The sequence below is a fragment of the Cygnus atratus genome, chromosome 13 (genome assembly GCF_013377495.2).
Source record: "Cygnus atratus isolate AKBS03 ecotype Queensland, Australia chromosome 13, CAtr_DNAZoo_HiC_assembly, whole genome shotgun sequence".
NCBI lineage: Eukaryota > Metazoa > Chordata > Aves > Anseriformes > Anatidae > Cygnus > Cygnus atratus.
Window position 1 is genome coordinate 11,512,995 of NC_066374.1, and position 15,280 is coordinate 11,528,274.

General features: G+C 37.0%; 1 protein-coding gene across 1 annotated transcript in view; it reads left to right on the forward strand.

Annotated features, from left to right (window-relative positions):
• The window catches only part of TEX11 (testis expressed 11), a 30,771-nt gene that overhangs the window by 12,226 nt on the left and 3,265 nt on the right, over positions 1–15,280 (forward strand). The window contains exons 12-27 of the mRNA XM_050713371.1: positions 334–412; positions 1,131–1,282; positions 1,972–2,057; positions 4,186–4,323; positions 5,047–5,149; positions 6,285–6,409; positions 6,726–6,811; positions 7,447–7,500; positions 8,129–8,169; positions 9,390–9,476; positions 10,594–10,664; positions 11,238–11,354; positions 12,166–12,238; positions 13,351–13,500; positions 14,027–14,135; positions 15,134–15,254. Of these exons, the coding sequence (XP_050569328.1) occupies positions 334–412; positions 1,131–1,282; positions 1,972–2,057; positions 4,186–4,323; positions 5,047–5,149; positions 6,285–6,409; positions 6,726–6,811; positions 7,447–7,500; positions 8,129–8,169; positions 9,390–9,476; positions 10,594–10,664; positions 11,238–11,354; positions 12,166–12,238; positions 13,351–13,500; positions 14,027–14,135; positions 15,134–15,254 (1,592 nt within the window). The remainder of the gene's footprint in view (positions 1–333; positions 413–1,130; positions 1,283–1,971; positions 2,058–4,185; positions 4,324–5,046; positions 5,150–6,284; positions 6,410–6,725; positions 6,812–7,446; positions 7,501–8,128; positions 8,170–9,389; positions 9,477–10,593; positions 10,665–11,237; positions 11,355–12,165; positions 12,239–13,350; positions 13,501–14,026; positions 14,136–15,133; positions 15,255–15,280) is intronic.

Genomic DNA, 15,280 nt, shown 5'->3' on the forward strand with positions numbered 1-15,280 from the left:
CCTCATCTTAAGTGGTTCCTTCTAGATAAGGATGAAGCATTTTGATGGAAAACAGCTTGAGGCAAACATTTGTGCTACTAACGCCTATTCTGTTCCTGTTTAGAGAGACAGAAGGCTAGAATTCCAGGGCTGTCAGTCTGTTGCATTTCTGTAGTATTACATTAACTACGAGACAGAGAAAGGAAAGTCAAAGCACAATGGAGATGTCTTATTCTTCCTTGGTTTTAGAACTATATATATATTTTTTTTTCCAAAGAAGCTGTAAGACCATATAATAAGCAGTTAAGTATGTAAGTTGATTGAATAATCTCAATGTCATTGTGTTCTGTCTAGCTGTTGCAGAATTCATGCACCATAAGTTGTCTTTAGACTTTTGTTTGAATGCTGCTAAACTGCTGCTGGAGAATGGAAGGTATGAAATCATCATCAAGTGGAGCGAACACAATATTTGGGCTTTGTAGCTATTCTTCTGTAAGCAAAGAACACCTATTATGCAGTGACACTTTATTTTAAATAAAAACTGACAGAGGTAGGTAAACATTTTTGAGAGGCAGCCTGTCTTTGCTGTCTCAAGGTGATACAGATTATTACAGTGGCAGAACAGGCTGTGAAATAATGTCAAGTGGCAATTTGCAATACCAAGCAAATACTTCAGAATGATTAAGATTGTCCCTGTGCAATTTTAATATTTATCCTGGGTCTGGAATTATCTGACTGAAATTTTGCTTCCATATTAACAAATACTCAGAATTAAAGCTTCTGGATCCCAGAATCATTCTTGTGAAAATCAGTATGAGGATGAACGAACTGCAAAATAGAGGCATGAAATTTAACACTGTTGAATGCTCCATCATGATTACCTCCATTTACACGTCTGTCTTGCAGTAATTTCATGCTCTCATTGTGAGGGGTAAGCTGTTTTGTGAATACTGTGTAACAAGCATGCAAATAGGAAGTACCTACAGAATAGATGAACTGCAGTAAATTCATACCTTGACTCACTCTGTCAATGTGATTGTGTGCCAGTAGTATTAATGAGAAACATGCTGTATAGTGTGAATGTTACTCTTCAGAATGGAAAATTAACAGCTCTTCTGTGCAGCTTCTTAACATTCCATCTGTGTGAACAGGGAATCAGTTGGGTTTGATTTTCTGAACTCTGTTGCTGAACGATTTGAATCTTCACCTGACCTTGGAAAAATAACCCTGCTCTACATTGAGTTCCTGTTGCAGAATAAGAGGGAGCTGCTTGCTAAGCAAAAGGTTGAAGAAATTATTATAGGTCTGTATCCATCTTTTGCTGTCATTTGCTGAAAGCTGGTTTTAGCTGGCTAGTCTTGAATTCTGATTTTCATTTTTAAAATATATTCTCATCTTTCTTTTTGTTTATGTCTGTTTTCTGTTTCTTTTGCACAGCAGCTCTTGGCTTCCATAATGAATGACAGTTGTGATAGAGCTCAGGGTTAAATTCACATGCTAAAACAGCTCCTACTTTTCAGTTTAGTCTGTATGATTGATGTATGTGGGATCATAAAATATTTACTAGGAGTTCTATGTAACGTTAATACTTGGTCTATCCAGCCCAATGCGTTTTTGTTTGTCAGTATTAAAATGGGTTGCACATCCTTGTTTGAGCAGCTGACTTACAGGTTCTTTTTCAGGTCTTCTACACCTGTAGCATTTTTTGACTGTCAGATCTGCTGGAAATCAGATTGTGTTTTATGTAGCATCTAGCTAGGTGCAAAAGCCATGCTGTCATCATTAAAGCATGATGATATTTATTCCCTTGCTCACTACATTTTTTCTTTTCAGAAGCAGTATATGGAACACTGGGTCCTGGCCGAAGCTATTGCCATGTTACTGTTTCTTGTTGTAGGCTGTGGGACAGTCTTTCTTAGGTAGTTCTTAGGTACTTCTCTCAGTGTGGTTCTTGAAGTTCTTATAAAGTGATGATTTGCATTATCTTTTCAGGTCATTATACTGGAAAACAGCTGTTGTCTGAAACCTTGAACCGGCTGCACATCATCTTGTGGGACACAGCTGCCAAACATTATGAGGTTTGGGATCAAGTAGTGTTGTTGTTATTTGTGTCAGTGAAAATGAAGATCTGATTTTCCTGACCTCTTTGGTATGTCTATTTTTGGTTAGAGCATAAATTGTTAGTAAGATGCCTATTCCAGTTGGAACTAATTTTACTTTCATCCCAATAGGTGCTCTTTTCCGCTATAATATCAGACTTCAGGTAGTCTCATCTCAAAGTTTGTACATGGGAACATGGGCCCTTCATTCTGGTTTTGCCCTGCGAAGGGTGCAAAAAAATTTAAAATATTCTTTACATTGAGATGTTCATTTTGTTTTGCTAAAACAAAAACTGTGCTAATGACACAGCTTGCTTTCTCCTCATTTTAAAATAAATTCTTCCCCTTTATTACTGAATTCTTTACTTCTTACCAATCTGAATTCACTTTTCTTATGAGAATCCTGTATCTATGGCTTCTTCTAATATGTTCTGCTTTGTAATACCTGGGATGACCATTTTCCCCTCTGGAATTTCAAGGCAGCAAGTGAAGAGAAGTGTATAAAGATTCATGTTTTCTATTTCTTGCCATGACTGAATCTTGTGGGCTCCTCTGTGATGATACCCTTCTGTCAGCCAAATAATGTCCTGGCAGTGAATTTTTTGCCTGTGCCAACAGAACTGATAGTGTCTTCGTTTCTGGCATCAGAGGACCAGAGGATATTGTTTCAGCTGCCTTCTCATTGTCTGTCTTCATTGCAGGCTGTCATATCAGTGATGTTTGGCACTGGTCTGAGCACCAAATGGTGCCAGATTTCATGACTTTGTTTGGCTTCATTTTCTGCTACCCATTTTTATGGTGCAAAGAGGCTTTTCCTACTACTCTCCCTTTTTCATCCCAAGGAATCCTGCAAGAGGAAACTGCACTTTATTACCAGATTCTGAGGTGCAAAGTCACGTATTAGTCCTCTCACTTATTAATGTTTTGTCATGACCATATTACCAGCTGTACTGACTGTTTCCAAATTTTGTGTCACTGAGCTGCTGCCTCCGTTCTTATTGTTAGCACCAAAGTCCTGTTTTTTTCCATTGGTGACAGATTCCTCAGTTTGTCATGCTTGGAAGGTGGGAGTATGTGCAAGGTAAGATGATGCCATTGTTTGCTTGATGACCCTTTTTGGATCCTACTTGGATTAGGAGTTCTGATAGCACAGGCTGTTCTTGTCTTGAAAGACAATTTTACAGGGATGTTCTGGTTCAAGTCACCAGTGCAGGGACTTAAAAAAGTACACGTGACTCAAAGTATATTCTTCCTGAGGAACAGTCTTTCCCTCCCTGTATGGTTCTAGAGACCTAATGCTGGACGGTGGCAGTTAGACTGATTGTCCATACTGATATCATCACCCTGGAACCTGCGAAAGCTGTTTGTCACTCATAACAACATTTTGGTCCCAGTAGACACAGAATTCTTCTTTATCCAGATAATCCTTCGCTAGCGGTCTCTGCAGATTCAGTGAAGTTGTGACAAGACAGGACTTGTGACAGATACATAAAAGCTTGCTATGAAAAAAGGTTGTATTTGAAAGCCTCTTTGTCTGCTGGACATAAGCTCTTTAATAGCTTGATTTCATGTGTCTGTTTTCTTCCAGAATCTAGAATTTGTTTTCTCTTACCTAGTTTACTGCTTTTCTTCCACCAGTGGGGATAGGCTGGCTCACTTGTAGAAAGAATAATGCACCTCAGCGTTGGGCTCGTTGGCCCTAGTACAGTTTTCACAGTCTACCCTGTCCAAATTGGAACCGTAGTTGGGAGTACACTCTTCAGCCTAGTATCAAGAAGTTCATGTGTCTAAATGACATAAAAACATTTGTCTTTTTCTCTTACTTTCTGACTTTCACTTTCCCTCTCTCTTCATGATACAAAGTTTGTTTTTTTTTTTAAATAATATTGTACTTAGTCATATAATTGTCCTTTCTGGATCAGACCAATGACCCATCTAGTCTCCTAATGAATATGCCTGCATTGTGGGACCAGTGATTGCTCTTCTGGGGGAAAGATTACACTAGAATATACTTGACTATCTAAATCTTTCATTTCCTATGATTTGTTTTAGGAAAACATAGGCCACTTAATCACCTTTTTTTTTTTTTTTTTTTTTAATTTCCTAGGCAAAAAGCTATTCTGAAGCTCTTCACTGGTACAACTATTCTGTCAGCTTCTACACACCTGGGCAAATAGATCAGAATTTGGCTAAGTTGCAGAGGAACATGGCTTCTTGCTATCTTCATCTGAAAGAAGTTGACAAGGTATGTTTATGTATTTATTTATTTGCATTGCTTTTATATGTGTAGTTATATCATTTGGACTTAATTAACAATTTTGTTACTGTACCTCTTTCTCTCTTTCTCTTAGAGAGAGGGAAATGTCTTTGCATGTCTTTCATGATCTGGCAGAGGTACGTTGTTCATCTTCTTAGCTGCTTTGGGAGCCCCTTCTAATCACCTGTCATTCTAGACAGTCCACAAGTTGTGTAACCATGCCTCAGTATATCAGGTTTCTTCTCAGATTAGGGGCCATTCTCTCTTCAAAACAGATGAGCCTCAGCATGAAAAATGTTTGATAGGTGACCCTGGAACTTTCCACAACAGTGTGTTAGCCCTCACCTCTGCAGAGAACTGCACCTGCTTTACCTGTTTAGGTCTTTTGTTTTGGGGATGTTAAACTTCGTAGTTCAAAGTGGCAGAAGGGAGTTGATTTTTTCAGCGTCTTGCTTTCTAATTCTGTGGCTCTAGTTCTGAGGAATCAGGAATTCTAGTCACTGTCAGCTCATGGTGCCATCTTATGCTCTGATCACTTTATTTTTCTTTCAGGGGAGGTTGTTGCCAAACCAATTTTGGTCAGTAATTGGATAAGTATCTCTAATGTAGCCATTAAAATTTGGCGTATCTTTTTAGCTCTCTCCTATTGCAACCTACATGACTGATTACAAGATGTCATTACTGAATTCCTACAATCTTTTCTGTGTATAGGCTAAAGAGGCAGTTAAAGAAGCAGAGAGGTGTGATCCAAACAGCATCTTTACCCAATTCAGTGTCTATAAGATTGCAGTGATGGAAGATGATACTGATAAAGGTAGAACTTGAAAGATAAAAGGGTCAACTACAAAGACCAGGAGTGTCAAGTGTCTTAGAAAATACTGAGCAGACCTGGACTGTTTGTTTTGGGAAAGGCACAATAGAGGGAAGATAGGAGAAGGATCTATAAAATAATTAAAACTGTCAGGCTGCAGATTTAAAGCTGTCAGAGGAGGATGCTTTAGCACACGACATGTAATATGTGGAGTCCGTTGCCACATCTGGATACTGTTTGGCTGGAGCCTCTGGCTTGGAATTCTGTAATCTTCTCGTGGATAGAAGCTAGAGCAGCATCCTGAGATTAGAATCCCTGTATTATACTATTCCTAATATTCTTTTAAAAGCATATGCAGTTGCAAAAATGCTACTGAGCTGGATGAACCTTAATTGAACCAATATTACCACTCTTGATTTTTCTGGTCAAGCAGAACCTAAAGTTACGAGAAAATATATGAATTACTGAGATGACCTACAGAATGACATATCTCTATAGACTTTTTATTCTTTCTAATGAGTTCTGCCATTTCATGTTTTAATGAGAATCCTGGCTCAAATAATGAAAATTGAGAAATATAGTCTATAGTTAATTAGAATCCAGAGTAACATGCAGAGCTTATTTTCCAATGAGTCCTGTACCAATTAATTATTCTGTATACATCTTTTTAATGGCAGCCTAATTTGTTCACATAATACAGAGTGGTAACCACAGCACAGTGGGAGCATAAAAGCAGCAGCACCCTTAACATAAGCCAAGATGTGGGAGCTTGGAATCATGCCCAGACAATATATTAAGAGAGAGTCTTCTGTGACAAGCAGATATTTAGCAGAACAAAATTAAGGATGTGAGATAGTTTCATTTGTGTGGCATCCTTGTTTCCTTAGATTGGTAGCTTGGAATGCTTTTTTGGCGCCTCTCTAGTAAGAAATGTGTAATTGTGGAGAAGTGCTGGAATGGTCAGGTTTTCTTGTCTTGTTTTTTAATATTAAAAAAAAATATATAGCCTTTAGTAAGTTGTGTCTAAAGCCTTACTAAAACAGTAGAACTTTCCACCTTCCATTTTTTTTTCTACTAAAAAAAAATCAAACAAACAAACAAAACCCCAACAACTAATTTTTCTGTATGCATATTTCAGCTGTGGAGGCAGTTATTGAAATGGGGAAGCTAGCAGAAAAGTCATCTCAATGTGAAGACAAGCCGACGGTGGATGAAAATACAGGCACTAACCTCCTGAGTTTAGCTGCCCAAATTGCTTTAGAGGTAGAACAGATAGCATTGTCTTTATTTTGCTTTATTGATATAAATAGAACAGCTGTAAACTCTGTAACGTTATCTACTTTTAGTACTTCTATGTATTTCATGCATTTCTGAGTATTTCCTGCTTGTGTAACCAAGGTCTCACTATATGTTTTCAAATGCATTGCGTAAAGCAAAGTAAAAATTGGTTTCACATATGAAGAAACTATTTTTTTTTCCAGGAAAATTAGTGATTCTGAATTACAAATATTGATAACTAGAAATGACATTGCATATTGCTAGTGCGGTTTATACAAAACATGTTTTAATTTCTTTTCAGAATGAACAACAAGTTGTGGCTATCAAAGCTTTGGAGTATTTATCTGAACATTCACGAGATTGCCGACAAGTATTTGCAGCTCTAAAGTGAGGATTCAAGCTATTTACAAGGATAGAGAACTCTGATTTCTCTTTCAAACGTAATTTGTTTTGTTGAGGAAAGTGGAAAATAGAGTAGATGAACGATTAGTTAGCAGTCTTTTTGGTACTGCATATGTACCTCAGTCCTGAACTCGTAGTAGCTGCAGATATTCCAAGTCTTTTCCAAGCTGATATTAGTAACTCTGAATTTTATGATGACATTGTGTTTGAACAAATGACCAACAGCAACTCTGATGAGATTGCAGCAATATGTCCAGTGAAAATACAAGTTCATTTGTATCCTCTGATGAAGTAGTATCTTCTTGTTGAAATACTCTATCACTTTTATAAAAACAAATATTATGAGAAAGATCTGTTCCTTCCAATTTTTGCTTAAAACTTTTATGAAAGTATATTTATTTACTTACTATTACCTGATTTAACAACATAGTATACAAAATAAAGCTGTAGGAAGGGAAATACTACAATCTTATTCTCAGGTTGACACTGAATTCTGTGAGTTACATGGACTGGTGGTGTAAAGAAGAAAGTGGGATCCTTTCTGAAACCTGAGGTCAAAGTACACTGTTGGAAAAAGTTATCTTGTTTCTTCATTGTTTTTTTTTTTTTCTCATATTCAGATGCTTGGTTCGTCTCGTGTTGTCAAAGGTCGTAGCAGAAAATGAAGAGAAAAGGTGAGTACATTTGAAAAACCGTATTCCACAGTGGATATCTTACACAATTAGTGTAACATATACAGGGCTTATTTTCTTACAGAGTAATCGAGATTAGTTTTTATGCTAGTTAAAAGTTCGCACAGATGACTTCCCAACTCGAGCTAATGATGTCACATAAGAACATCTACTTGTATAACCTTTCCTTTAGATATTTTGTTTTTGTGTTCCAATTTTATTAATGCCTAAGACAGTCAGTTATTGTTTGATGGAGAATGTGAGCTAAGCAGCCTCTTTGACTTTGACACTGGGATAAGATATCTTTCAGACCTTCAAGAAAACAACGTAGTGTCAATGAGATTAGAAGTTTAACCTGCAGCTCCTAACTGCAACCTAATAGCTGAGAAAACCTCCCGCTACACTCACACAGTGACCTTCACTACTGTAGATCAATAAAACTTTTTGCAGGCCTTCAGCACTCCTTTTGCATCTTCAGATACTAGAAGTTTGTAATGCCTGAGACATTTGTCAGAGGAAGAATGATTATAGCCATATTTATGAAGCTGTTGTATTCCAACATCAATAATGTGTTCTTTTATAACAAAAGTAATGAAACCTTTTCTAAAACTTGTTTTTTCCTCCATTCTAGAGATAAAGATATCAAGTCAATGCTGACTTATTTGACCTTAGGTATGTTTCTGTTTTGTTTACATTTTCTGTAGTTCTTCCATTTCTGAACATTCAATGATATAATTAGGTTCATACTGTCCACATGTTCAGAATTCTTAGTTCAGTCTAGGTTCTCAACTTCCCAATTCATTGGAAGTTAGGGGTCACGTTAACACTGGAGATTCAGCAGTGCTGTGAAGTTGGATCTCAGAGCTACAAGTTTTTGCTATGGAAAGCTTGTCAGGTAGTGCAGGAAGAACTGTTTCCAATAGAGCCTTTTCTTGGCAGCTTCTCTGAGACAAAGGACTTTCTTCTAGGCAGTTTTGCTGTAGGAAAGAGAATTTAGTGCTTTGTAAGGCCACGCGTGCAAGCAACAGATATTTGGGTACAAGCCACAGCCCCTGTGGCCTCAGATGACTGTCTCATACTCTGACTGCATTGGCAGGGACAAAGTTAGTATCTTTAGTAGCAGAGCTACCACAAAAGGAAGAAGTTTGGTTTTGTACTCTGAATTAGCAGCATGACTTTCTGTTGGCATTAATTAAATGCCAATGATGGTCTTTGCTGTTCTAGCTGTTTAAAAGGAAGGATTTTTAAAACTAAGTTAGTGCTTTTTATTTCTTATTTGTTTGTTTGTTTGTTTGTTTTGTCCTGGTCAGTTTAGAAAACTGCAAGGACCAATAGCAATTTGTTGAATGACAGGAGATGCTTGTCAAAATTGATTGCCACTTTTAAGTTTTGCCATCCTTTGAAGTAGAATTGTCTTATTTGCATTGTAAGAGGTACAGTGGTTTCACAGAGTACTTCTTTTTTTCCATCAGAATAAATACTTTTTTCATTAACTGCAACTCAGAGAAGAGAATGAAGAACAGAAGAAAAAAAAAAGGTTCCTTAAAGAAAGGCCTTAAACAACAGCTATTAAATTTAATCCCCACCCAACGTTTTGTACAAATTAAGTAAAACTCCTCTGCATTAGGCTTCAGTGTCAATAAACTGTGAAGAGGCAATACCTATTGGCAGCCTTATATATCTTACCTTAAATGCTGTTTAAGGCACATTTTGATGTTTTTTTATAAGCTTTTCTGGTCAAGCATATTAGATTTAAGTTGTGAAAATAACTCTTCATTGGGAATTACAAGTGAATTTTGGAAACTGATATTTGTAATGTAGTTATTAGACTTGGAAATGTTTTTATTCTGCTCAGAAAATGTAACATATTTTGAACAACACATTTTCTGCAGCTCACAGGAAACTTGCTGAGTCTTTCACAGAAGAGAATTTGGCAAGGGACATAAGGACCTTTGAAGCCCACTGGTTTAGAAAAGTTGGTAGGTTGCATTCTTAAGATCTAAACTGAATCATCTCCACCTTCACTTAGCCAGACCTTAAGGAAGAAAGAAGGGTTTGAAGATGCAGTATTACAGAACTTGTCACCTTTGGCAGTATCTGCCTTAGTGTTTAAGTTTTGATGCATTTTTCTATCTTCTGAAACTATCTGGTATGTCTCCTATTAGAGACAGTATGTCTCTCCTGTTTAGCAGTCTTTGTTAAACTGTTTTGGTGAGGAATTTAGTGTATTTGTTGTCTGTAAATAAAAATATGAGGGTAGGGTAAAGAATTGAAAAAAACTTTTTAGATTTTTGCTTCAGCCAGAGTATACAGGGAAGAAAATAGTTGAAATCAATAGCAGAAGACATCTGTCAAGACGAGCTTTTGCATACATCCTCTGTAACGTAGCAGTGCTCTAAAAGGGTAGCAAAGAAGGAAGAGAAACTGTAGAGGTCAAATCCAGTAACGCGAGTTGAATGGAACTGACCTGTGGTGGCTGTGCTTTTTCCAAGGCAGCATTCTCATGCACTGAAGAAACAATTCACGCACTGCAAAAAAATGTCCTAGGCAATAAATTAATGTGAAAGTTAGAATCTGCAAAGTCACTGTAGAATCTAAACATATAATTGGGTCGGATTCTCATACATAATTTTCAGTTGTCTTTAGGTGGCTACTGCTCAACCATTTACTAATCAGAGCTGTATGTTTAATTGTATGTTTAACTGACCCTACTGGGATAAAATGGAGAATGTTTCCAAAAAAAAAAAAAAAGTTTATATTTTTTTCTCCTTGTCTTGGGAATATTAGTCAACACTTTTATTCAGATTCTGTTCTTGTTTACTAACCAGAAAGTGCTTCTTCCAATTCATACTCTTGTGGGTAGGGTACATGTTAGAACAGATACTTTATTGTGATAAAATGATTAAAACAAGATTTGAAAGCATGAAAAAACTACGTTAACAAATCACTAATATCTCTTGCTATTAAATGAGGTGTTGATATTTTGATTAAGAAATTGAATTGCACAATGTGTACTGCTTATTACTAGAGATTAGATGGGCATAACCAATAACGTTGAAGATTTTTATTCTAGTTTCCATTTTATGTCTTTGTTAGCTTGGAACTTAGCTGTACAGTTCAAGGACTGCCCTGAAAAGATGAGGGATTTTTTTGTACTGTCTTTCAAGGTATGTACTCTTGCTTGTAATATCTCTGATAGAGGAATATTGTCATCTGTCTAGTTCTGTTAGAAATTACATCCATGTATCAAGTATCTTGTTGGAGACATGCGTGTCCGCTCCAAAGATGGAGTGCTTCCGTCAGAAGGCAATTGGCTTGTAATAAAAAAAAATATTAAGCATTATTTTCATACTTTGCATTCTGTTGCTTAAAAATATTGTAAGAAATTTAGACTTCAGTGAGAACTTTCTAAAACAAATAGGCTCTGATGTTTGGGTACTGTATCATTAATAGGAATATGTTACACAGAGAAATACTTGAGTCCTGATCTCCATTCAGAACTTCTACCAACAATGTACTTTTTGTATGTGTTTGTAGAGAAGGGGCTCCAACACTGATGTATTCTTTATATTTAAATAATCTTCTTGTGTAATTTTACAAACAGTATTGCAATATAAGTATATGCTATTCATGCCTGATTACTAGACAAATCGTAGAGGACACTTGGCAATCATCTGTTCAAGAACAAATTGCTTTATATAGTCAGAATTCCCATTACTTCTTCCTATTTTTGATTTCAGTTGTCCCAGTTTTGTCCTTCTGACAAAGCTGTTCTAATTGCTCAGAAGACATGCCTGTTAATGGCAGCTGCAATTGATCTGGAATTGGGGAGACAACAAGTAACGTCTTTTGAACAGGTAGGGCATTGTTGTTACCTGATTTGGTAGGTATTCATGAAGTGAACATTCAGTGCAGTGCTTTTTTCTTTTGATTTTGAAGTCTTCATTGTTTTACTCAGAGCAGGATATTAAAATGTAGGCCTGGGAACCTTCCATAATTAATTTGAATCAATACACCTAATGCTTTTCAGGCAATTGAAAATGCTGGATGTCTGTAAAGTAGTTTTGTTGACTTCGGTGGATCTGAGCAGATCTATATCAGCAGAGGGTCAGGACAGTGTCTTTTCTTAAAGGAATTTCAGTCTACTTCATTTGTTATGTAAGGAGTCTGCTGCTAAACGTAGGTTTGTCAGGCAGATAATTACTGCGTCTTTAGGATTATGCCATCACTGAGAATAGTTACCAATGTGGTTATATGGTTATGATAAAGCTCACCTTTTTATTTTTTCATACATCCTTTCTGAGGGTTTGTTACTTACTGTGGTAAGAAGGAATTTGTTATGTGGGATTCAGTGGTTTCTCAGTCTCAATAACACTATTTTATGTTTGAGAGCTAAAATCAATTATGTCCCACAGGGACACATAAGGCCCTTTCTGGACTAATGGAACTTTAAGTACGAAGAGTCTTTGCCTGCAATGTGGAGGTCTTTGCAAAAGAGAGAGAGAAAAACAAAACAACAACTCACGTAGATGATGTATTAATTAGGCTGGTTCTGCATTTATTATATAATTAGATATGGAGAACTCTCTTCTGTTGTTAGTTGTGAATTGTACATTCCTTTTGCTTGTAAAATTATGACAAAAATTTATTCTAAAATTTGTGAATTAGATGGAGTTTTTGACTCAGGCCCTTCAACATCTCCAGGCATGCAAGGAGATATGGAAAGTTCTGAAATTAACAGGTAAGCTGCAAGGTGTGTCTATTCAGTACACATGGTGTAGTCACTGAATTCACTGAAAATACAGCACATGTGGAATTACTGTTTTAGCTGAGGAGTGTTGAAGTAAATATATGGCAATATGATATAAGAATTGACGATGGTTTTTTTTGTATGTCTTTGCTAGCTTTTTATTATATAGGTGCTGTGAAGTGGGGAATGATCTTTCAGGGTGAATTTGGTTGACTTTTCTGTCTTAACTGTTAAGAAACTCGATCTTTTTGCTCTAGACTAGACTGGTGCCAGATTACCATGCTTTTTTTTTCTTTTTCACTCTACTCTTGTGCTGGAGTAAGATATGGTTTCAATAGTTTTACTGGACTCTTCCCATATAAGGCATTAGAGACTACAGAAAGACCTGTTGCTGTACTTTGAAGTGCCAAAACCCATCCTCTGTTCCTTGACTATTCTGTGTCCTTTTAGATCAGACTAATCACAGGAGTCTGGAGTGGTTTCAGCTGACAGCTGAGATGCTGTGTGACTGTTAGCTTAGAGGCTGCACGCTTCCCCTTTTTGGTAATAAATTGGTAGACAAATTTATGCAGTCCTTGTCTGGCCTGCAGTCCAGTTTCTTTTCAGTGTTAGGTTTTGGACATTGTGGAGTTTCCATCGTAAGATGCATTAATAGTTAACTTTTGTCAAGAAATTTACTTGTTGTAAAATGTTACTTGCATAAACTTTTTGTTTCTGAACTAAAGTTTCATTACATAGCTTGCATTTGAATTCTGTGTATTCATATCCTTAAAACCCGTGGGTTTGATGATCTCAGTACAGGGACATTTCACTAGATCGGAGTTTTTATTGCAGAGGTTTGTGGGATGGTAGCCTGGTGTTTCCTTCACTTCTTCACTGGACCTTAGCCAGTGTGTGAATAAGTCTGTTGCCCTGGAGAATGCTGAAAATGTTCTGCTTTGGACATCTGAGGCTTTTCTCCAAGACTCCTGCTGTGTTCCGCTTGCTCTACTGTTAAAGGAGGGTTTTCCTGCCTGTTGGAAGCAAAATGTGTACCTTGTGGTACACCATATAGTTTTTAGAGAATGAACCATTACAAACAGGCAATTCTGTCTTTCCTGTAGGAGATTTTGCTAAAGATCCCACAGATACTTTGCTGCTGCTGTATGAATTTGAAGCAAAATCCAAACTTAATGATCCAACACTCAATAACCTTATGGAGTCAGTGTGGGAGCAGCCACAAATAGAGGTCAAGACGCTAGAGATCATTGCATGTAAGGACTGCATTTGTACTTTCATAGTTCTTCAAGTCATGAAAAACAGCTTATGCTACTCTTTCCTGTTCATTTGAGGTGACATGGATTATTCTGTGTTGCACAGCATGCAAAGAATGATACACTTTTGTCCTGAAGCAAATATTCTTTGGTTCTCGGCAGTATTAGGAGATCTGCATTTTGAAATGTCATTGTATTATATGGATGATGAACCAGTAATTAATGATGTCTTTCCATTTCTAGAACCTAAGACATTTGTGTAGGCTGTGAGTCTGGAAAATATTGTTCAGATAAACTTTTACAACATCCAAACTGGCAAAGGCAAGAGAATGGCCCTAGTTGATTCATGCCCCAAGACAGAAGTTTTAGGATGTGTACTTTGGCTAGATTTGGAGTTTCAACTTAGCGTAGTTAATTTGTAAATAGCTCTTCTCTGTATTATACCACGCTTTTTTTAGTGACCAATGAGATTAAAGTCTGGCTCCAGTCACTTCTTTCTTGTTCTCTATTTTCTTTTGTTTTTAAGCATTAGCAATGGAACCTCCAGCTCGGTATCCCGTACTGTGTAAGAAAGCTCTGCAGGGTGCATTAAACCTTCACAGAAAGCAGACTGCCATTGATGCTGTGAAATTTAGGTTAGTGTTATCACATAGCTTTGCCATGAGTCTCTGATTGGAAATGTGATAGGGAATAAAGCCTGCAACTGGAAAAAGTGGGTTTTGGCTTATTTTCAAAGTTTTACTAATCGCTGGCCAACCAACATACCACTGAAGTATGACTGTTCAACAGGTGTGTTAACTGCAACCTATTCGCTAGGCATATTTTCAATAAATGAATATATTGAGGATAGAGGATGAAAATCAGATCTAGAAAGGATCTCTGGCTGTTTCCTGTGATAAAGGTGTTCATTGCAAACGTTGTTCTGCAGCAGTGAAGTAGTGAACTGGAAAATTAAGACAAAGGCTAAGAAGAAAGCCACGAGCTATAAGTTAGTGACATGATGCCATAGTACATACACGAGTTACTCTGCTGGGTAACCAGCTCTGCAACAGATGTTGCTGGCGAAATCTGAAAAACAACCTGGTGTGTCCTTCTCTCTCAGCTGTATCTCATAATCGATTTTTTTTTTCCATTTTACCAAGTTCTGTGCAGTAACCACTGGGCAAAAGCAACCATTAATACTACCTTTCTTACTTCACACTGAGAAAGAAAGACCTGTTTTTAGAACCTATGTATTTGTTACTGATTTTCTGAGGACACTGAGTACTTAGCTCTTGGTGAAATTAGAAAAGGTATCTTCTCTTTTTCTTTGCTGTCGTGTATAGCAAGCCATGAAAACATTATAAGCCTGTGTTACTTTAGAAATGAATTTCTACTTTCATACTTTATATGAAAATAAAGAAGTATTTACTACTCTTGGTTCCCTTTTTGCACAGTCTGTATGAATGAGTTCTGATGCTCGGAAAATGTCTCTCTCTCCTGTAAGACTGTTAACTTAATAAGCACGGGGTGGACATGCCAGGATGGCAATCATAGACGCACAAATAAGTGTGCTGCTAGTGCTAAAATGTAGCTGTGTGTTCTGTGCACATGGTATTTAATGTTTCCTCTTTCACTCTGTTTTAATTAACAGCAAATGCTTACATAGTTTGATTAATCTTTCTTTGCCAACTGGAGTAACAGACTTGGATGCTTATGTGCTGCAAGAGGTATGGGGCTACTTTGAAGATGCTCTGAGTGTAATCAGCAGCACAGTAAGTTGAACAGGAAAACAAAAGAT